At 34.4% G+C, this 21244-nt stretch overlaps 5 protein-coding genes across 10 annotated transcripts in view; 2 read left to right on the top strand and 3 right to left on the bottom strand.

Annotated features, from left to right (window-relative positions):
- DNApol-zeta (DNA polymerase zeta catalytic subunit) overlaps positions 1-5075 on the top strand; it is a 10461-nt gene extending 5386 nt beyond the window's left edge. The window contains exons 4-13 of the mRNA XM_018021827.2: positions 644-1796; positions 1871-2021; positions 2081-2629; positions 2698-3010; positions 3086-3404; positions 3470-3718; positions 3791-3904; positions 3970-4388; positions 4486-4714; positions 4784-5075. Coding sequence (XP_017877316.1) covers positions 644-1796; positions 1871-2021; positions 2081-2629; positions 2698-3010; positions 3086-3404; positions 3470-3718; positions 3791-3904; positions 3970-4388; positions 4486-4714; positions 4784-4960 — 3673 coding nt within the window. The 3' untranslated portion in view covers positions 4961-5075. The remainder of the gene's footprint in view (positions 1-643; positions 1797-1870; positions 2022-2080; positions 2630-2697; positions 3011-3085; positions 3405-3469; positions 3719-3790; positions 3905-3969; positions 4389-4485; positions 4715-4783) is intronic.
- A 36-nt stretch (positions 5076-5111) lies between these two features.
- LOC108623397 (uncharacterized) lies at positions 5112-10508 on the top strand. 5 transcript variants are annotated; one of them, XM_018021909.2, is made up of 15 exons: positions 5207-5712; positions 5791-5924; positions 5996-6097; positions 6447-6571; positions 6639-6926; positions 7003-7119; positions 7186-7301; positions 7380-7461; positions 7535-7705; positions 7791-7935; positions 8000-8671; positions 8915-9078; positions 9225-9375; positions 9457-9981; positions 10050-10162. In XM_018021909.2, the coding sequence occupies exons 1-15, from the start codon at positions 5643-5645 to the stop codon at positions 10059-10061; spliced, it is 2874 nt and encodes a 957-aa protein (XP_017877398.1). In that variant the 5' UTR covers positions 5207-5642; the 3' UTR covers positions 10062-10162. The 5 variants fall into 5 exon arrangements, with proteins under 5 accessions (XP_017877365.1, XP_017877398.1, XP_017877383.1 ...); XM_018021876.2 differs by lacking the exon at positions 5207-5712 and adding an exon at positions 5112-5200 and having other exon boundaries at positions 9457-10508; XM_018021894.2 differs by having other exon boundaries at positions 5207-5644; positions 9457-10508.
- On the bottom strand, positions 10502-16612 carry GluProRS (Glutamyl-prolyl-tRNA synthetase). The gene is made up of 12 exons (XM_018021847.2): positions 16398-16612; positions 16143-16325; positions 15650-16062; positions 15222-15573; positions 14603-15164; positions 14081-14528; positions 13782-14009; positions 12006-13697; positions 11531-11932; positions 11080-11471; positions 10857-11000; positions 10502-10799 (listed from the first exon to the last, which is right to left on the bottom strand). Exons 1-12 carry the CDS (start codon positions 16438-16440, stop codon positions 10634-10636), a joined length of 5025 nt encoding a protein of 1674 aa, XP_017877336.1. The 5' UTR covers positions 16441-16612; the 3' UTR covers positions 10502-10633.
- A 291-nt stretch (positions 16613-16903) lies between these two features.
- Bdp1 (transcription factor TFIIIB component B'' homolog Bdp1) lies at positions 16904-20891 on the bottom strand. 2 transcript variants are annotated; one of them, XM_026812256.1, is made up of 7 exons: positions 20733-20891; positions 20397-20574; positions 19772-20136; positions 19204-19651; positions 18595-19025; positions 18347-18451; positions 16904-18249 (listed from the first exon to the last, which is right to left on the bottom strand). In XM_026812256.1, the coding sequence occupies exons 3-7, from the start codon at positions 20109-20111 to the stop codon at positions 17543-17545; spliced, it is 2031 nt and encodes a 676-aa protein (XP_026668057.1). In that variant the 5' UTR covers positions 20112-20136; positions 20397-20574; positions 20733-20891; the 3' UTR covers positions 16904-17542. The 2 variants fall into 2 exon arrangements, with proteins under 2 accessions (XP_026668057.1, XP_026668053.1); XM_026812252.1 differs by having other exon boundaries at positions 20397-20891.
- Positions 20123-21244, bottom strand: part of nop5 (nop5 ribonucleoprotein) — a 5523-nt gene continuing 4401 nt past the window's right edge. The window contains exon 4 of the mRNA XM_026812136.1: positions 20123-20136. Within this exon, the coding sequence (XP_026667937.1) occupies positions 20123-20136 (14 nt within the window). The remainder of the gene's footprint in view (positions 20137-21244) is intronic.

Genomic DNA, 21244 nt, shown 5'->3' with positions numbered 1-21244 from the left:
CCTCTACAAGAAAGATTCTATGTATTTTTCTTCTAACTTAAGTATTTAACGAGTTAAGTATGATTATTTGGCATTTTATTGGCATTGACGAAATTCGACCAACCCACCGTCGAAACATCGAACTTTTGACAAAAAAATTCGTTTTTCCTCAATAACTTCTAAACCCTTGGAGATATGGAAAAAATGCATAGGATCTTTCTTATAGAGGACGACGAGATCTACAATTTCTGTATAAAAAGTTTTCGCTAGCATTAATAGTTTACGAGTTATTTGCAAAAAACGAAAAAACAGTTTTTTGCATATTACTAGTTAACTATCGAAGCTAGCGAAAACTTTTTATACAGAAATTGTAGATCTCGTTGCCCTCTACAAAAAAGGTCATGTACAATTTTTTCGTATGTCCAACGGTTTAAAAGTTATTAGCCAAAAACGAAAATTTCGCAAAATCTGAAGGGGTACCCCTTGGAAAAATCTCGGAAAACTCGAAAATTTTTTTTTGTTGTTTATTATTAGCAATGTTCTTCCGACGTCTGATTTCTTTTTAAAAAATGCGTTTCTAAAGTGCATAAACTTTTGGGATTGACTGTATAGCCAATACATCCTTAAATCTGATACAATTGAATTTGAATGTTTTCAATACAAGCACACGTGAAAAATTGACTGATCTCGAAGAAAATTTGGATACATTAAGAGCGAGTCCCGAAGCAGAATCTTCTTCAAGAAGTAATAAAGAGGTCCGTAAAAGATTAAATTTTGTGAACATTGATGTATCAGATACTAAGCCTGTAGAAAATAATTTGGATGAACGTCATTTTGGAAACTTAGTTTTAACAGAGGATATAGTAAATAATTTTGATAAGGAGAAGGAGAAAATCAATTACGAACATAATTTACCCGGTACATCGAAAGATAAAGATGACTTTTTGTACATAGACAATGTCTCTGATAAGACATCATTAATGAATGAAGAAATCATAGATGAGGACGAAGAAGACGTTTGTAATATGACGTACACGCAGTATTTGAATAAAATATTACCATCTGAACCGTGTACAAGTGCTACACCGTTAGGAAGTATACGCGATTCTACAAAAAATGAATCAGTTACTATTACCACTAAATTTAATCCACCGAGCAGACAAAGGATTCTAAGTACCATGAAGATGTACAACATTTTAGAATCAAAATTTAACGCACCGTTCTTCAGTAATAAAATTGATTCTATTAAACAAAAGGAGGGTTTAAATAAAAATAATATAGATGAGATACCCTCGTTCAAGTGCAGTTTAGACAAAGTTACGAGTATCAAACTTTGGCGCCGTGTAAAAATTAATGAATTCTATCCTTCTGGTTCAAGTATCAAATCTTGTGATATAAAGAGGGTTTTAGCTGGATACAGTTCCTTAGTAATTCATCCTCTCATCCAACCACCAGCAGTGAAGAGTGTTAAAACTTGGGTGCAAGCAAAGAAATATTTATCAAAGAAAAACAATGAAGCTACAGCAGTAAAAGGCAAGATTGATGTAAACCACAAAATTGAGGATAATATATTTAATGAAACGTCTAAGGATGTTGAAAATACGAAGAATCATTCACAAAGCTCTAATTCAGAGCATTCATCTAATAAAAGTATTACTTCTTCTTTACAAAAAATGCTTGAGAATCCACTACTGTATAAGAATGCTGAGACGCAACAACATTTAGGGATCTCTTATGGGCAAATTGAATTTAGTTTAAGTGAACACAGTGGCAACGTCGAAAATGAAAATCTTCAAAATGCCAGAGGCTTAACTGTGGTAATTAGTACTAATTTAAGATTTTATGTTAACTACGATTGATATTCTACATTTCTCTATTTAAAATATTGCAGCATCAATTTCTAACGATACTATCAGTAGAAATACATGTTATCACGCGCGATAAGCTTCTTCCTGATCCGGAACACGATCCAATTGCAGCGATATTTTATGCCGTACATAATGATGTCCCGTCGTCTTCAAAAGATGAACAGATAGAACATGGTATGCAGAAAAGTCATTGTTTTAAATTTTGAATAAACGTAATTGAATCATTCTTTCAGGTATCGTCATAAATTCATGCGCAAAAAGTACAAAAATTAAAAATATATATTCAACTAGTACAATGTGTCCAATGTCGTATGTGTCGAGTGAAGAAGATTTGTTAAAGAGCCTTGTAATATTAATTAAACACTGTGATCCAGATATTTTAATTGGCTGGGAGATTGAATCTTTGTCATGGGGGTATATTTTTCACAGAGCCTCTCGCATCGGTCTGAATAATTTTACATGGCAGATTTCAAGAATCTCAAATGTCGTATCAACATCGAAAGAGCAAACGTCCGATAAAGATAATTTCGTCGATGCGAAAGTACCGGGTCGAATTATTCTCGACGTTTGGAGAATAATGCGGCACGAAGTAACATTGTTAAATTACACGTTTGAAAATGTTATGTACAATGTGATGCGCGAACGAATTTCATGTCCTACTTTCGAAGTTTTAAGCGCCTGGTCGAAGCATAATAATATAACGATGCAATGGAGAGTTATTAATCATTATGTGATAAGAGTTGTGGGTACACTGAGGATATTGATCCATCTGGATGTCATCGGTTCGTATAAGTCACTATCATCGATTTATGCACGTTACTTTTTTTATATGATGCTTTAATAACTATAGGTCGAACGTGTGAGCATGCACGACTTTTTGGAATACAATTTTACGAAGTATTTTCAAGAGGGTCTCAGTTTCGAGTCGAGTCGATGATGCTGAGACTCGCAAAGCCTTTGAATTACATTCCTGTTTCACCGTCTATACAACAAAGAGCAAGAATGCGTGCACCAGAATCTCTCCCACTCATTATGGAACCCCAGTCTGTGTTCTACAACGATCCATTAATTGTTCTCGATTTTCAAAGTCTATATCCAAGCATTATCATTGCTTATAACTATTGTTTCTCCACGTGTTTAGGTCGCGTGGAGCATATTGGCCAGTAAGTGTAGAATGAATCTTTTTACATACTCCTGACAAACACAAAATGTATAATATGATATATATTTTATCTTAGTTATGAACCATACGATTTCGGTGCAACTACATTAAAAATAAGGAAAAATACTGCACAAAAATTATTGGAAAAAATAAATTTCGCTCCTTGTGGCGTAGCTTTCGTGAAACCAGACGTACGAATGGGTATATTGCCACGAATGCTTTCGGAGATATTGAATACTCGATTAATGGTGAAAGCGTCTATGAAAATTCATGGAAATGCAAATCACGTGTTGCAACGTGTTCTTCATTCGCAACAACTGGGCCTTAAGTTAATCGCAAATGTTACTTACGGCTATACAGCTGCAAATTTTAGTGGAAGGATGCCTTGCATCGAAGTACGTGTTTGTACGCGACTTCTTCCACGAATTATTTTAGAAAATTGATTATGATTACTTTTAAGGTAGGAGATAGCGTCGTCAGTAAAGGAAGAGAGACGTTGGAACGGGCTATAAAAATAGTAGAGTCTACACCTAAATGGGGAGCTGAAGTTGTTTACGGCGATACAGATTCGTTATTTATTCTTTTACGTGGAAAATCAAGGAAAGATGCATTTACAATAGGAGCTGAAATTGCTGACACTGTTACTGCAGCTAATCCCCCACCCGTAAAACTTAAATTTGAAAAAGTGTTACAACCATCAATATTACAAGTATCTAATTATGTATTAATATTTAACAAATTGATAAATTTGGCATGCTCTAAAATATTTCCTTTATTTTAGACTAAGAAAAGATATTGCGGTTACATGTATGAGTCTCCAGAACAAGAAGAGCCAGAATATCTGGCAAAAGGCATTGAAACTGTACGAAGAGATGGTTGTCCAGCTGCAGCTAAAGTTAGTAAATCAATAACATTGTTCGTAAAGCGTCGGAAATATCACATGATCATCTCTGATTTCAGATACTTGAAAAAACATTGAAAATCTTGTTCGACACAAAAGATCTTTCGTTTGTAAAATTGTACGTCACCAGGCAGTTCGATAAAATTTTACGTCAAAAAATATCCATTCAGGACTTAACTTTCGCGAAAGAGTTCCGCGGTTTACGCGGCTACAAACCCAACGCCTGCGTACCCGCTTTAGAATTAACTAAGAGACTGATGCGAAAAGATCCCCGAGCGATACCTCGCACCGGTGAACGAGTACGTTACGTTATAATCGCCGGAGCTCCTAATCAAGCATTAATTCATTGCGTCCGAACTCCGATGGAAGTAATTTCGGACGAAGGCTTGAGCCCGAATTCGATATACTATATTACAAAAGTAATTATACCGCCTCTCAATCGGTGTTTAAATTTAATTGGCGTTGACGCTAATACTTGGTACGAGAAGCTATATATTTATTATGTTATAGTTAGACTGCAGATTGTTATTTACAATGAAAAGTGTATAATTAAAAATTGTAATCCTTTTCTTTAGGTACAGAGACATGACTCGTCGTCAAACACCTGATAAAGTAGTCAATTTGTGTAAAGACAATCAAAAGTTAACCATCCGGCAATTCTTCAGTACCGTTGTGTGCGCTGTTTGCGGTGATCAAACGCAGAAAGATATTTGTAACAATTGTGTGGCAAAGCCAAGTCAAACGATTACTATTTTACAAGAAAAGATGAGATGGTTGAAACGTACTCACCAAGAACTTACTATGGTATATATGAATTTTCTATTAATTTCTTTTTTTTACGTATATGTGGCGAGAATGCAAATTGTGTTTCAGATATGCCAATCTTGCACTGGGTATACGGATGAACCGAAATGCGAATCGTTAGATTGCCCAGTTTTATATCGCTTAATGCAGGCCAGGCGAGATCTAGTTCAAATACCTTATTTAAATGATATTATTTGCAACGGCGATTCTTGTATAGAAAGAAGAACTATGGGACAGCTATTTTAATCTAGTTGCATGCAAGAACCGATCAGTATTGTTTAATAAGATGTTTATTTTTTTACTTGTTGTATAATAATTTGTATATGTAATGTAATGAACAATAAAAACCGTTCGACGTTTATTCAAATTGTATTTATAAATAAAGAAAAAATGACTGAGTCAGCAGATAGATAGCGCTGCTGTGTACGAATCGTACATATGTACGTTTGTATTTGATTGTATTTGATCATTTGATGCAGCCTGCAGGTATGATGGAAATGGTTGAGAATTTCTTGTAATGACGAGTGATGTATGGTGTATTTTGCTCACTGATTCTCATAATTAAAGTAAATTTCACTTGCCGATGTATAGATACGCAAGCTACACGAATATTCGAGTATTTGTCTTTACATTCCTATGCGAATGTCTGTCGAAAATTCGAAGTATCGCATCCCATGGATGGAAGTATCTCCCGCGCACTAGTATTTTGAAAATCATGTACTTTCTGATAGAAAATATATGTAATCAATTGAAAGTGTAAATTATTCTCCTGCATATTTGTTGTTTGTGTCGTATAGAAGAAGAAAACATACCTCGAGTCATCTGGAATGGATATCTTATACTATTTCAATGACAGTTTTGAGTGTACAATTATGAAAGTATTCTTGAATGTTTATTTATAAAAAACAGTTTACTCAATACTTTCTGAATGTATGTATTTAATGTGTTTATATATATACCTTGGAAGTTGCAGTGTTACAGAAGAAATTTAGTATTTTGTATGATTATATTAATTTTCTTTATTGTACGTGTAAAACAATGTAATTATGTTTAATATTGCTGTTTGTTGGTTTTAGCAAGTACCATGTCAGAGGCTAGCAGAGCCGTTACACCTAAGGCTTGTTGTTTTTGTGGACTGACAGAGGATAATGAATTAGACTATGGGAAATTTCATGAAAATGGTGACATTACTACGCACTATTATTGTTTGGTATGATTCATATATATATTATTCTATTATTTTAATAGTTTCGTAATATTCTAATATATATCGTCTTACAGCTCCTATCGTCCAATATGCACCAAAGAGGAAACGATAATGATGGTATTTTAGGATTTCTAGTGGCAGATATACGTATGGAACTTCGTAGAGGAAAAAGACTGGTATGTGATCATGCAGAAAGACAAAGAAGTACAGGGTGTTCGATAAGTGGTGGTACAAGCGAAAAAGGGGTGATTCTACATGAAGAAATAAATCGAAAATATAGATTAAAATTTTTTAATGTTAGTCGTTGTTTTCAAGAAAATCGATTTTGAACTTTCGCTGGTTACTCGTGCGCTTGATCATGTCTCGTTATAACGGATCTCACTGTAAATCATTCTCTCAGTTGAAGTTTATGTTGATAAACACTTCCAGTGTCAGGGAAATGTTTGTCTTACTTATCATCTTATCACCTTTTCGCTTATACCACCAGGTCCTGTATATTCAAATACATATTAATTTCATTTAAAGGCATGTACGTACTGTAAGAAATTTGGTGCTACCTTGGGATGTTGCAATTTGAAGTGTAAGAGAGTCTTTCACTATCCTTGTGGACTAAGGGCTGGATCCCTGAATCAGTTCTTTGGTGAATTTAGGTATATTGTATTTAACGTTGATTTCATAAGTCATTTTACAGACAAAAAATACACTTCTGTTTTTCAGGACATTTTGTTCGAGGCACAGATTAAAACAGAAAATAGACAAACAGGTATTACAGGAGTTAATTAACAATAATAAAGCAAATTGTTGTATATGTTATGAGCACGTGGATCCCTATGATAAAATTGATACATTATGGGCGCCTTGTTGTAAAAAGAACGCTTGGTTTCATAGGAAATGCGTTCAACAGCTTGCACTGAGCGCTGGATATTTTTTTAAGTGCCCTCTGTGTAATGATAAAAAGCTATTTCAACAGGCAATGTTAAATTGTGGTATTTTTATTCCAAGCCAGTAAGTAGAAAATAAATTATATCCTGTGATCTAGTTACGGTGAAGAAAACGAATAATTTTCTTATTCTTCTCTCAGAGATGCTTCATGGGAACTCGTCCCGAATGCATTTGAAGAACTCCTGTATAGGCATGATCAGTGTGATGCTCCAACATGTATTTGTCCAAAGGGTAGAAAGCATACAAGTTTGAACGCGTGAGTTAAATATTTTCATTCAAGTCTTTGTTCACTATTTTTGATATTTCGATTATTCTTAAACAGAAAATGGGAGTTAGCTCTTTGTCGAACTTGTGGTTCACAAGGAGTTCACATGGCTTGTGCACAGCTTAAATGGGGCAATCCAGTCTGGGAATGTGACGAATGTAAATCCATATTAGGTAAAGAATTTAAATATTGTGCGACTAAAAATTCTTCAAGATGAATCTTATATTACGTTACTTTATATTTTCATATAGGTAAATTTAATGGAAGTAGCAGTAGTGCAACGACGAGCGGAGAGAATAGGAGATTAATGAGCGGACAGACCATAGTAATGCTGTACGCGTGCTGTTCATATTGCTAAGTTTACTTCTATTATAGATTAGGGTAATATTACCTATTGTATGTTCAGGAATGATTCAGATTCGGAAAGCGACATTTCTGTTGGGAACGAGTCTCCTACGCAGTCTTCAATACCTTCAATCCTGCCTTCCTTACCACAAACGGTGAGTTTCAAGGAGCGGCCGGGACCTCGGACGTATAAATTAAGGCAACGACTCGAAGCAAAGAGAAGACTGCAACAGTTAGTATTCAAAAAGTACAAGGCGTTTGAATATTGAATTTAAATGTGTTTAATTTATGTATATTATGATTTTGAAACTGTGCAGAGCACGACTTGCAAGTCGTACAGCATTTTCTGTAGATGGAAGTGAACCTGGAAGTAGTAAAACGTTTTCAGTAGCGAAGTCAAGTTCACCGTTACAAAGCCAAGTTGATGCTGTTAGTACAGATGATGATAGTGACATTATTGAGGTACATGTTTCTATATCATGTACATCAAATGGTAGCAATTATAAAAATAATATACTTGTCACAGGTTCCTAAGTGCAGTTCATTCGTTAATACATCAATGACTTTGAAGGACAGGACACTTATGACGGACAGCAATTTATCTTTACCTAGTATAGTTGAACTTACTGAGAGCAGTATGTCGAATGATTCATCGATCGATGCATTAAAAATTGAGACTGTCGACTTAGGGGAACTGAGTTCACAGGAGGTACTAAGTGATAACGATTCATTAGTGCCGATGCCAAATATTAAAATTACGAATATAATTTCATTGGCACCTGATGAGTTTGAAAAGACAACAACCTTTGAACAAGAATTGCAAGAAAATGATGCCAACACATCATCACAATTAATTACTACCCCACTAATGCAATGTACTACCCCAATAATGTCACCGTCCCAAGATGATTGCACAGAATCAAATACCAAAAGAAAACTTAATGATACTACGTCCAGAACGACTACGACGCAACAAGCAATTGGATGTACAAACGAGTTTAAGAAAATGAAATTAAATACAACCAACACTATCGTATTGAAAGAAATAGAATATGTACCTGTGTATGTACCTCTGAATACAATTGAATACGCATCAGATGAAAATGATTTACAATCGAATTCGGGCATTAATCTGAATGCATCGAATGAGATATTAATTAATAAGACTGATACACTGCCTTATAATAATTCTGAAAATGTGAGTACAATAATCTTCACATTTTATTTATCACATTTCTATTATATCGAATAGATAAAAGGAAATAAAATCCTTAAATTGTATTCCTTCTATTTTTGCACGAACAATTGTTTCGAAGTACTAGTTTTGCACATTACAATTTATGGATTAATTTGTATATGAAGTATAGATATGGGGATTGTGTATGCTAATATATATTTCCCCGTACCTCTTCTTCACCAATATTGCTTACAATTCTAACAGTGTGACGGGGATGCAGGCACAAGTCCTGCTAGTGGAACAGGAAACAGACGCAATGTGGATCACAGAAGAAATAATCGTAACAAACGAACAGCTAGGAAGGGTTTCAGAATGTCAAGTTCAAAAAGAAACAGACATCAATGGAAATGTGAAAACGATACGAACGTGTAAGTATATTCTGAATTACGTCAAATACAAGTATGTAAATGAAATTTTATGTTTGTATATTGCTATGTGGATAAAATGTTCGGTAAGTTATCTGATTTAATTTGTATGTGAAGAAATTATTATATGCACATTGTATGACTTATAGGGTCATTGGAAAACGTAGGAGAGTACGCGATAAATACGAATGTTGGCGACGAGAATGTCGAAGCGAAGATTGTGATCACTCTCGATTAATGCCAGACTACATACGTTTACGTGATCTTAAATTTCGCATACAGGATACGAATAATTTACAGGTAAATTTATCGTGTCCTTTATTAATATTTGCTTGATTGAGTCATACAATATTAATATACAAAATGATTTTTCACATTCAGATGATTTTATTTAATGAGTTTTTGGTAAATATTAAGATGAATCATCCAGCGACTACGTCCAATAACTCAATAAAAAACAATGAACAAAATAAAATAAAGGATGAAACTCTTCCGTCGGGAAATATCTTACAAGATGTTTCGCCTTGCCATAAAGATAATACTAAAACTGTGATTATCAATGAAGATTATCAAGATGATACGAAGGAAAATATGGATCCAATAACAATTCCTTATAAAAATGTAGCGGACACGAATTTATTAAAGAATGCTACATTAATTACAAATAACGTTACTGTCATTAACAGTCAAAGTGAGAACGAAAATTTGAAGCAGTCTGCATCTAGTTTAATTAATGATGATGAAGATCACACTAATGAAAATAGTTTAGTTGACACTACAGAAAACGGTGTGAAAGGCTTGAGTAATAAATGTACTAAAATTCATTTTTTGCCAAGATCAGTTCGGCGTACATTGTTTCAAGAGACTCCTGCAAAGGAGAAGTCCAAAAATAAAATTGATGTGAAAGTAAGCATTGATTTACAAAAGATACAACCTTTTGTGGATAGTAATCCAGATTTGTTCTCAAAACGTAGAAAAGAGGCTAATGAACAGACTAATGAGCAAGGCGGCTTTTTGAAAGAACGAAATAATATTAAACAGTTTGCTCATTCATCAGGCCATAATTCAGTCGCGGATAAATCAAACCGTTTTGGAAGTTTTACTTTACGCTTGCCGAAATATAAAACAATAGAAACTGAAACCGTGAAAAGTATTGAGGAGAGTACAGTACGTACCACGAGACGTACTAGTAATTCCTCCAAGAGTTAAAAAAGATAAGAATTACTATAAAAATAATAGACTCTTAGATAGACGTTTTTATATAAATATGTACATAGAGCATGACTGTATTTTATAACGGAAAAATACTCGTAAACGAATATGTACATTTGAAAGCTTTAGCAATTTTATAAAAAAAAGGAATAGAATTTCAATGACAAGTAAGGAATGTGTTAGTTGAAAATGTAATGTAAAATAAAATAATATGAACTTTTTTTAAACTTTTAATTTACAGTATATAAGTACTTTAAATATAAATTTTTTTTATTTTGTTACATTTCTTATGTTAGGCTTTAGACAAAACGATTGTTGAATATTAATAAATAAGGTCGAAATGTTACTAATAACTACGACCGAAAAGTGTATAAAATCTTGGTTTGTTCTTACACTTGGGATGGATACACTTTTGCTTATCGAGAGGTATTGATGAGGATGGTTGCTCAAATGGTATGCAAAGACTTTTTGCTCCCATCGATAGTGTTCCAGGTTCCTCTCCTGTATCCTCACTAGAAGAATAAAAGCATTCATCTTACGTTGTTCAGAAACGTTTTAACAATACTTACCGCGCGCTGTCAGCTTTAATGTTATCTTCACAAGACGATTCTCCACAAAAAGGTGACAATAATAAATTCTTTTGGTTGAGATAAGAACAAAATTTGTCCCAATTGTCTGCACGCTTGATATGCTCGTTCAGGCTTTTCCTTGCTCTGTGTAAAAACATTGTTTGCATGAATAAGTCGAGTACCTATGTGCAATATTATATAAAAACTGTCTATCAGGACTTACTTGCTAAGCATGCTTTCGTGTATGTCAGCTAATAACTTGTGTAGAGCAGTGACTACGTCAAATCTCTTCGCGAGTATTCTTTCAGAATTGTCTCTGCGTACGAATGTGACCTGATTCTTTTCCAAATCTTTTGGGCCTAATTCAACTCTTACAGGGACACCCTTTAGTTCCCAGTGATTGAACTTCCAACCTGGTGTGCGGTTACTACGATAATCCGCTTTAACTCGAAGCGTTTTATCTTTCGACAATTCGTCTAACAATTTATTACACTCAGAGAACAATACTTCTCTTTGTTGCGGTGTCGTGCTTGCTGTAATACCGCATGGCACTATGATAGCTTGAACGCTGGCTACATTCGGTGGTAAAACCAAGCCTTTATCATCTCCGTGAACCTACAAACCAAATTATTTCAATAAGAATTAATCATATATTCAAGATTAGGAATAAGTACCATTATCATAACTCCGATTGTGCGAGTTGTTAAGCCCCAAGAATTCTGATAAACAAATGTTTTCTCGTCCCCTTCAGCGACACCTTCTATCTGAATGTTAAACATCTTAGAGAAATTTTGTCCCAGATGATGACTCGTCGCTCCTTGTATCGCACGGCCGCTCGTTGAAATAAAAGCTTCAACCGTGGTAGTGTAATCACCGCCAGCGAACTTTTCTTTCTCGGTTTTACGGCCTTTAACGACGGGAACCGCCATCAAATCTTCGTATACTCTAGCATACAGGTCTAAAATTTTCATAACTTCTTCATCAGCTTCAGCTTTAGTAGCAAAAGCAGTGTGACCTTCTTGCCACAAGAATTCTCTCGTACGCAAGAAGGGTTTGGGATCTTTAAACTCCCATCTCTGTAATCAAGATCTAAGTATAACATTCACGGAACAGTTTTGTGTGTGTATAATAATTAACTATTATACTTACAACAACGTTGTTCCACTGATTAAGTTTTAACGGAAGCTCGGTATCAGATCTTAACCATTTAGCATAAGCTGGGTACATTACAGTTTCTGATGTCGGTCGTATAGCAATCGGTTCAGCTAAATCTGAGTTTCCACATTTCGTTACCCATGCGACTTCAGGTGCAAAATCTGCTACGTGTGCTTTCTCTTTCTCCAGCACTGCCTGCGTGACAAAAATAGGGAAGTAACATTCCTGAACGCCCATCTGCGTTATTTCTTTATCGATGTAGTCCTTTATTATCTTCCAAACGGCGAAACTCCATGGACGGAGAACATAGCAGCCTGATACATCGTAATATTCGATCATACCACCCTTAGTAATTATTTGAGAATACCATTCGAAAAAGTTTTCTTCCTTCTTCGCTTCCAAACCCAGTCTTGTGCCAGTTTTAGCAGCATCTACGTCTTTCACACCTTCGTTTTTACTTACTTCTTTATTAGATGTACTCTTTTGTTTTTCGGTTTTTGGAGTATCTTCCTTCTTCTTCTTTTTGGATGATGTATCAGGCTTTGATGATTTCCATTCTTGACCAGTTGACGTTTTATATTTACCTTTCAAATCTAAAAGAATCTTTACTTCATGATCGATAATGCTTTTATCTGCTTTACTCTCTTTTAATTGCCTCACTTTATCTGCCTGCTTCTGTATGCTCTCCGAAAATTGATCGAATGATTCAGCTTTATTTGTTACATTACTTCCTTGGCTAGCAGATGGTTTCCATTCTTCCCCAGTTGCAGTTTTGTAATCGGCTTTTAATTTTAGAAGCAATTTTACTTCTTGATCGATGACACTTTTCTCCGCTTTCGAGCTCTTTAATTGTCTGACTTTATCTCCTTGTTTCTGGATTTCTTCGGATATCTTTTCATGATTATTTGTTGCATTACTGGCCGAGTTCGGCACAGGCGGTGGTTTCCAATCTTGACCTGTAGCAGATTTATATTCTGACTTTAAAGCTAAAAGTTTCTTCACTCCATCGTCAATTACAATTTTCTCTGCTTTCGAACTCTTTAATTGTCTCACTTTATCTCCTTGTTTCTGGATTTCTTCGGATATCATTTCATGATCTCTTACTATACTAGTGGCCGCGCTTGGTGTATTAGATGGATTCCAATCATGACCAGTAGCAGATTTGTATTCTGATTTTAAAGCTAAAAGTTTCTTCACTTCTTCATCGATAACACTTTTCTCAGCTTTCGCACTTTTTAATTGTCTTACTTTATCTCCTTGATTTTGAATTTCGTTAAACAATTTCTCAATTCCCAATTCTGAAGATGCATCATTTTGCGTTACATTTTGAAGTTCTACTGTATCCCAGGCTGTGCCAGTCTTATTTTTATATTCTGACTTTAAATTTGAAAGTCGTTGCATTTCCTGATTTATCTTCGATTGCAGTTCTTTAATTTTGTTTTCTTGTTCTGTAATATCTTTTGATAATTTATCTTCTTTCACCACTGCTTGTGATGATTTATTCGTGACTGTACTCGGTTTCCAATCTGTACCGGTGATTGCTTTGTATTTAGCTTTTAAATCCAGAAGAGTCTTTACTTCTGCATCGATCGCAGTTTTATTTGCCTTCTGAGCTTTCAATGAACGCACTTTCTCCCCTTGTGCAATAATTTTTTCATTAATTGAGTTTGCATCTTCCTTTGCATTCTAAAATAATAAGAAGGAATATATAATTATATAAGTGTGAACAGAAATGTAATAATGCGAAAATGAAGCGAATAATGCGCATACATTTTCATGCGAAACTTGTTTAACAGTTGATGTAATGCTAACAGATACAGGCTTTGTCATATGACCATCTGGAATATGAAACAGAATTAAAGGCTGTTCCCTAGAAGAAAGCGGGCTAACAGGAGCATAAGGTACATCGCATCGGAAAAATCCTTTTCTTTGCAACTGAATTATCTCTCCTCTTTGGACACGTTTCAATTCTACTTCTCCAAGCATTGGTACTTCCACCTAGAATACTTTACACGATTACACACGCGTTTCATTTTTCATTGTACATTCATTAGAAAATGAAATCTTACTCTAGTATTCTTCGCAATGAAGTTTTTGTAATCATCATCCTTTGCCAATACCGGTTTGCTTATAATGTGATCGAAGTAAACGGCATAACATGGGATCGAATTAGTTTTATCTACATTGTTTTTACCAGAAGATATCGCTAACCACGTGATTTTTAATTTGTTCTTGTAATCCTTATTATCCAAATCCAATTTTGCCGTTATTCTCTTAGTACTACCATTTTCTTTTTCAATTTTCGTTATCAATATGTTACCCCAATTGATGAAAACAGCATTTTCTCCTTCCACTAACATATCTGCATCGTCCTTTTCTATGTATACTTGCGAGCTGACTAAAACTTGTTTAGTGCCTTTTGAGAGATCTTTTGGATGATTTTGAACGGTTAACCATTCTTCTTTTGCACCATCTATATGCACAGGAACAACCTTGTCATGGTCCAAAGCAGTATATCTAAAAATGTGTTATCAATATTACTTGCATGAATATCATTAACAAAAAGAAATTGTATGAATTATGATGTGCACCTAGTAGCGATCGGATCAATAACTTTCTTGTTAAATGACCATATCTTATCCCATTCCATAAAAACGACAGATCTCGAGCTACCTTGAGCAATAATAAATTGCTTCAGTCCCTCGACTGTCATTCCTCTTCTCAAAATACCCCGCACTGTAGGAAATCGGGGATCATCCCAACCATCTACTAAGCCTTGATCGACGAACCAAGTTAACTTTCGTTTTGACAAAACGGTGTTAGTCATGTTCAGACGGGAATATTCCCATATATATGGACGTCTTAATCCTAGTGCATCGATTATCCAATAAAATTGGGCATCTCTGTCGTGATATTCCGTGGTACGTAAAGTATGGGTGACATTCTCAATAGCATCAACAATAGGACAAGCGAAATCATATGTTGGATAGACTTTGTACTTCCTCCCAGTTCGTGGGTGAGGTTCCGGCTTACATCTATATATTGTTGGATCTCGTAGACAACCATTTGCCGATTGATAATCAATTTTCGCTCTAACACAACATTCTTGACCCTGTTGCATCTCGTTCCATAAATGAAGGTTTTTCTCAATCGCTAAAAAGTATTTAAAAATTTTAAAAACAGATTGTAAGATTATGAATCTATACTTACAATTATTTCTATTCGCCGACATCTCTTTCTTATCGCGTTGTTCTTTCATTACATCGGCTGGTGTATCATCTACATATGCGTTGCCGTCTTTTATAAGTTTAGTACAGTATTCCAACATCAAATCAAAATAATCGGAAGTATGTGTAAATCGGTCTGGTTTGATTTGAAGCAATTCCAAATCTTCCAAGATGGCTTTCTCGAATTGTACGTTCTCTTTTGCAGGATTTGTATCATCAAATCGCATAATCAGTTGTCCTTGAAATGTGTCTGCATAATACTGATTCAGTAAGGCTGCCTTGGCATGGCCGATATGTAGATATCCGCTTGCCTCTGGTGGAAATCGTACTACAACCTATCGTAATAAGAACATTATAAAATATGTTTCACAAAAAGGGTGATACTATTATTAGACAAGGTGGATAGCTCACCTTACCCATTTCTGCTCCAGGTAGCTCAATAAATTTACCTTCTTGCTTTCTTGGCCCTGTTTGCTTGTTAACAATTTTTTCAGGCTGCACATTATTACAAGAAGATAATTTGGCGTTCTTTTTAATCGAAAGTAACGCCTCTGCAACAGCAGGCAGTGACATTATTTGCTTATACCATCTACTTATATTAACAAATTGCTTTCCAAACTTCGGCAGGAACTCTTTATCCAGAAGAGCACTGAACACATGGATGTCAGCTATTGTCAACTTCTTGGAAACCAACCAAGTAGTTGTCATTAATGTGCGATCCAAATAATGCAATGCATCTTCTTTTAAAGATCGGGATGCCAAAGGTCCAATTATGAATGATAACCAGTGATCAACTTCAGTTTTTTCCAGAGGGGTGTTACCACCTAGATTAATTATATGCAAGAAATAAGAGATACAATAAGTTTTACATACAATTCAGAAAGAAACTGATCCTTAGACTCACCATAAAGGTCTGTATAAGAAGTTCTAGCAAAGTAACGACTAACATCACTGCTTCTTTCTCCCAACACTTTATGTATGTCATCAGTTAGTCTTACATTTCCATGACCTTCCCAATCATTGCACCAAATTACTTCGATCTTCTCTTTCTTTTCAGATTTAATTATTTCTGCTACTATCAAGGCATCTGTGTAAAATGTTTTATTAATATTAAGAAAACTTTCGTCTCATATTTATTTATATATTCAATAAAAATTACCTGCCGGAGGATTTTTAGAATCAACTATGAGCTTATAAGTCATTTTTATATGTCAAATGCAACTTATGGAGAAATTACATTCGCTCAGGTTAGAACCTCTGTTCCACGTGCGCAAATGGTGCTGCCCGTGCTCGTAAGTGCATGTGTGTGTAATACAACTGCCCAAGAAAGAACGATTCTCGGCCCACTTGGCATGTACACATGCAAAAATCAAGTTTTCATTATATTCCCACGAGCAATTATCACAAATATTCTGTTGTTCTGTGCGCTGGAGTGACTTCTATAGGGAAGAGATAGAAAAGTGATTTGCTTGCTACACAGCGGACTTATTAGATGCATACCCTTCCATAAATACATGATGCAAACTTATTAATCATTACAAAACAAAATAGATATAAATAATCATCAAGCAGCTACTTTATTTCAGAAATATGTTTTAGGAATATTTCAATCTTCAAGGAAATAAAGAATATATGTTTTCTGGGTTTAAAAAGAGATACTAAAAAGATGGATGTATCTAATATATTGTTTTTAATACAATATAACATACATACTGTCTCGTATATAATCATCAATAACAAAAAATCATCAAAATTTTCACATTCACAGTCGCAAACATACAGGGAATCTTATGCTTATAATCGGTTGTAATAAATAGCAATTCTAGAAAAGCAGTAACAATTCGTGATATGATTGAAGCTACCATTCACAATGTAATTCCAAATACATTCAATGACGTAAGAATTGCTGTTCCTTAATTTGTGTTCCTCTAGGAATAAAGCAATGTTTGACTTTTTTTATGTCTTCGAAACTTTTAAAAATTGAGAAAACATATATGATACATTATAGAAGATTATTCCCCTGTTTTACAGAATTGCTATTATGCTTATATGAACTTGTCTAGACATGTGTATCAATGTGTATCCATACCTAGTTGCGTGTATAAAAAAGATACACCAATTTATAGTTTAAGAGCTAAGACTGCAAGTATAATAACCCTGTTAGAAAAATGTACGCAGATTGGCATATTCTTTATAGAGCAGATCTCAGTCATTCTGATTAAAGAATTTAATGAACAGATAATGGTTAAAATCTAACTAACAATATGAATATAAAATTTAAAAACTAAATGCTTATGAAATAAATTATTCGCACTCTTTTTTTGGTGAAACTGACTTGACGTCTGGCAATTTAGCAGTTACAGTTGCTAACAGCTCCGAAGATATATTCACAGGTGTCATGTTAGTTGTTCCAAGTTCTTCAGAATTAACATCGGAACTAACCATATAAACTTGTAAGACACTTTCCCCAGGTTCTTCCAGAGATTCCTTCGATAAAATGACTAACGATCCAGGCTCCACTTCACCAATGTTCGGTATAACTGATTTAAGAGAAGCAGGATGTTCAGTTTCTGTATCTACATTGGAATCATTAAAAGCTATAGTTTCTGGAGCATTTGTATCATCTTCTGATGGACTAACAATTTCCTTATGCTCTTCGTTATCAGGATCACGGACACGACGAGTTTCATTATCGAGAGTATTTATGTCTGGTCCCTGCAATTTTTTCATTTTTGGTATTCTTCCAGATCTTGTCGGTCTCACACGATAAACTTCCGTATCGCTATCGCCATCATTCCAGGAACTTAATGATATTGAATCATCTGTCTCTGATATTGATAACTGTTCCTCCTCTCTTGATCGTTTATCAGCTTTCTTATTTGCAATACTTGCACTTAATGTTTGATCACAATCACTGTTTGTTTCTCTCTTCTCATCCAATATTTTACCCGAATCACGTCCCACTTCCTCATCGGACTCGTCCATTTCTTCAATAGTAGCGGCTACAAGTCCTAAAAAGAAAGTAGTATTACGTGATAACCTAGGAAAAGTTCAAACTTAATATTGCCTGTTGAAATAATAATTATAAGCAAGTATTCTTCGACTCACTGGATTTACGTCTTTGACGAAGATTTTTTCTCTTCCTCTCTTTCGGTACTTGCTGTTTCGGTTTCTTTTCTGTCGACTGTACTTTCTCTAAATTTTCGAACTTCGCTGTAAACATAGAATCAGATATTAACTAAGGTAAATAAGATATCTGATCTTAAACTGGATTGTATTTTCTATATCCTTTATAAAATGCTTGTCTGAAATATAATATATTCATATTTGTCTTAAAAGGAAACTCGTGATCTTACCTAGTGATTTTTCCAACGTTTCAATATCAAATTCTTGATGGTACGCCAGTGCCTTTTCAACTAAATTTCTATTTACTTTTTCTTCTTTTTTAAATTTCAACTTAATTTCCTGCCTCGTTCTATTTGGAAAGAGACTTTGCATCAACAAAAAATCAGTACCAACTGTGTTTAATGCTTTATAAAATTTTAACGTTTCCCATTTCGACCACTCTTTACTCTTTTTGCGCCTTTTGTAAAATCCGTTCCCGTTGTCATCGTCAATTATAACTTCTTTCGCTAATACTTCTCTACTTTTCTTTGCATTGGTTTGTTCTATAACAAGACTCTGTTCATCTATTATTAATTGACCATTTGGTCCAACTTTTACTTGAGGTACCGGCATCGCAGACGACGGGTCATCCTCGGCTTCTTCCTCTTGAATTTCCTCGGGTCTGAAATATTGATTTCATTACATGTTACCTGTATGTAAGTAAATTTTCAATCATACGCATATTATAATAAAGAGACCTTGAAAACAGTAAAAAGAGAAATTACATTCTTTACTGTACGCGAATGTATTGCATTTAAATACAATTAAGTCAATGAATATGTTTTTAGTTGAATACTTACGGACACTCCAGCAGTCTCTTTGTTGTCAAACCAGATTCCTTCGATTTTTTCATAGGATTAGTAACAGGATTATAATATATCAAGTCATACATTGTAAGTTTACTTCTGTCCGGAGTTTTGTTTTCATTTCTCAGATGAAATTCTCTTCTAGCTTCTGCTAGTTTTCTTGCAGACTCCGAAATTAAAATGCGCCTCTTTTGTCCTACGTTTGTCGTTACACTATTTTTAGTGCTATTAGTATTAACAGTAACATCTTTCATATTTTTTGTCGACTGGTTTGCATTATTGATGGAAATAGAATTAGTAACTTTTCTATTATCATCTTCGGACTCGCTTGCACTTGCCCCACTCCCTTGCGTACTGTTCCTTCTTATTCTACCTCCGCTATCAAATTTTGGTGTTGGTTTCACAAAACTGCTACGGTTTTGCGTCAGCTTTATAGGAGACCCTGAAAAATTACATAATATTTAGTAATCACTTTAATGCTCTCATAAATTTTGAATAACAGATATACAAGTAGGATAGAATTGCACATATAAAATTAAACATTACAAATATCTATACTTACCAGTTAGAATCTTGTTTACAGTCTCTGGAATTTGGGCAGTAGTCTTTTTAAAATCTTCTGAACTTTGAATGGCCTTCGCTTTACATTCATTACTTTCTTGATTGATGTGCACTTCCTCATTTTGTGCCTGTTCTTCTATCTCTACATCTTTTTGTGTTTCTTTTCCTTGAGAACTATCTTCTGGATCTTTTTGTAATGTTGCACAAACAGTATCAGATACATTTTTTCTGTTTTCATTATTATGTTGAACTGGAGTTGTATTTTCAGCAACAGATACATCTTGTGCCACTTTCCTTCGAGTTGGTACTGTAACCATGGCTTTTATGCGTGCTCTCTTCATGATTAAATATATTAGTTTATTGAACCTACAAATATAATACAGTATTAATTGGCATAATATTGAACATCCACGTAATATCTAAACCAAAGAATAAAATGATTGTAAATGTTTTTATTTGTGATAAATTTATGAGCTTAATAACTTCAGTAACGTTTAGTCAATTCATTCTGGTGCATTAGTGTAATGCAAATTTAATAGCAATCTGTACATTGTATATAAAATTGTATACATAATTGTGGAACAGATACAATGATAAACTTAATTATGTCAGAATTATTGACTTACCAGTATTCTTATAATTTATAATAAACATGTAATAGTAAACTAGTTTATTAAATCACAAAGAAATTGTAATGACATATGCAAATACTTGCACACATGTCGCCAGTCATATAAACAGAAACCGAAATACAACTGGTTCATCTCTTGCCTCTCTGGCGTCTGCCCCTTCTGATGCTTCAGACTGCTTCTGCCAAAAAGGCCAAAACCGCATAACCATATGAAATTTCAGACATTCTATATGTTGATGGTCAATTATCTTAAGCCGTGTTTCCACATGCAGGTTTTATATATTTGATTTGTCATTCGTAGTCGTAGTATAAAATTTTGTAAAAAAATGACCTGTTTTCATTCCTTTTTTTATACCATCTGCATCTGGTATCTTGACTGAAGTTTTCGCCTTTACTTTTATTTTCTATCTTCTTTTTAAAATTTCTCTTTTCTTTGTTTACGATGGCACACTGGTGACTGCTGACGCTGCTGACTGGACAGAGCTTTGTCGCGGTAAAGTGTGACGAAATATGTAAGGGGAATGCAGACCCTCGGGCGCATGCTCTTACCTTACTTTTATAATACTTAAGTAGATCCCCTGTCTGAAAAGCCCACCTCCAAATGCATGAAATAAAAATGCTAAGATTTTTTTCCACTCATTCATTTATTAGAACTTCCTCCTCAATGTTTAAAATATTTGTATTTTCATTGATGCAATTTATAAAGTATGATACTTTTGTACAATTACTTTTTAACTGTATGATTCTATATCCACTTATACTTAAGAAAAATGTATAATCTAAGAAAGAAGAATACTTAAAAAGAGAATAATGATACAACTTCATACTGCGGTAAAAATATAA

The sequence above is a fragment of the Ceratina calcarata genome, unplaced genomic scaffold, assembly GCF_001652005.2.
Source record: "Ceratina calcarata isolate Rehan_Ccalc_2016 unplaced genomic scaffold, ASM165200v1 scaffold115, whole genome shotgun sequence".
NCBI lineage: Eukaryota > Metazoa > Arthropoda > Insecta > Hymenoptera > Apidae > Ceratina > Ceratina calcarata.
This window is presented reverse-complemented; position numbering and strand designations above follow the sequence as displayed.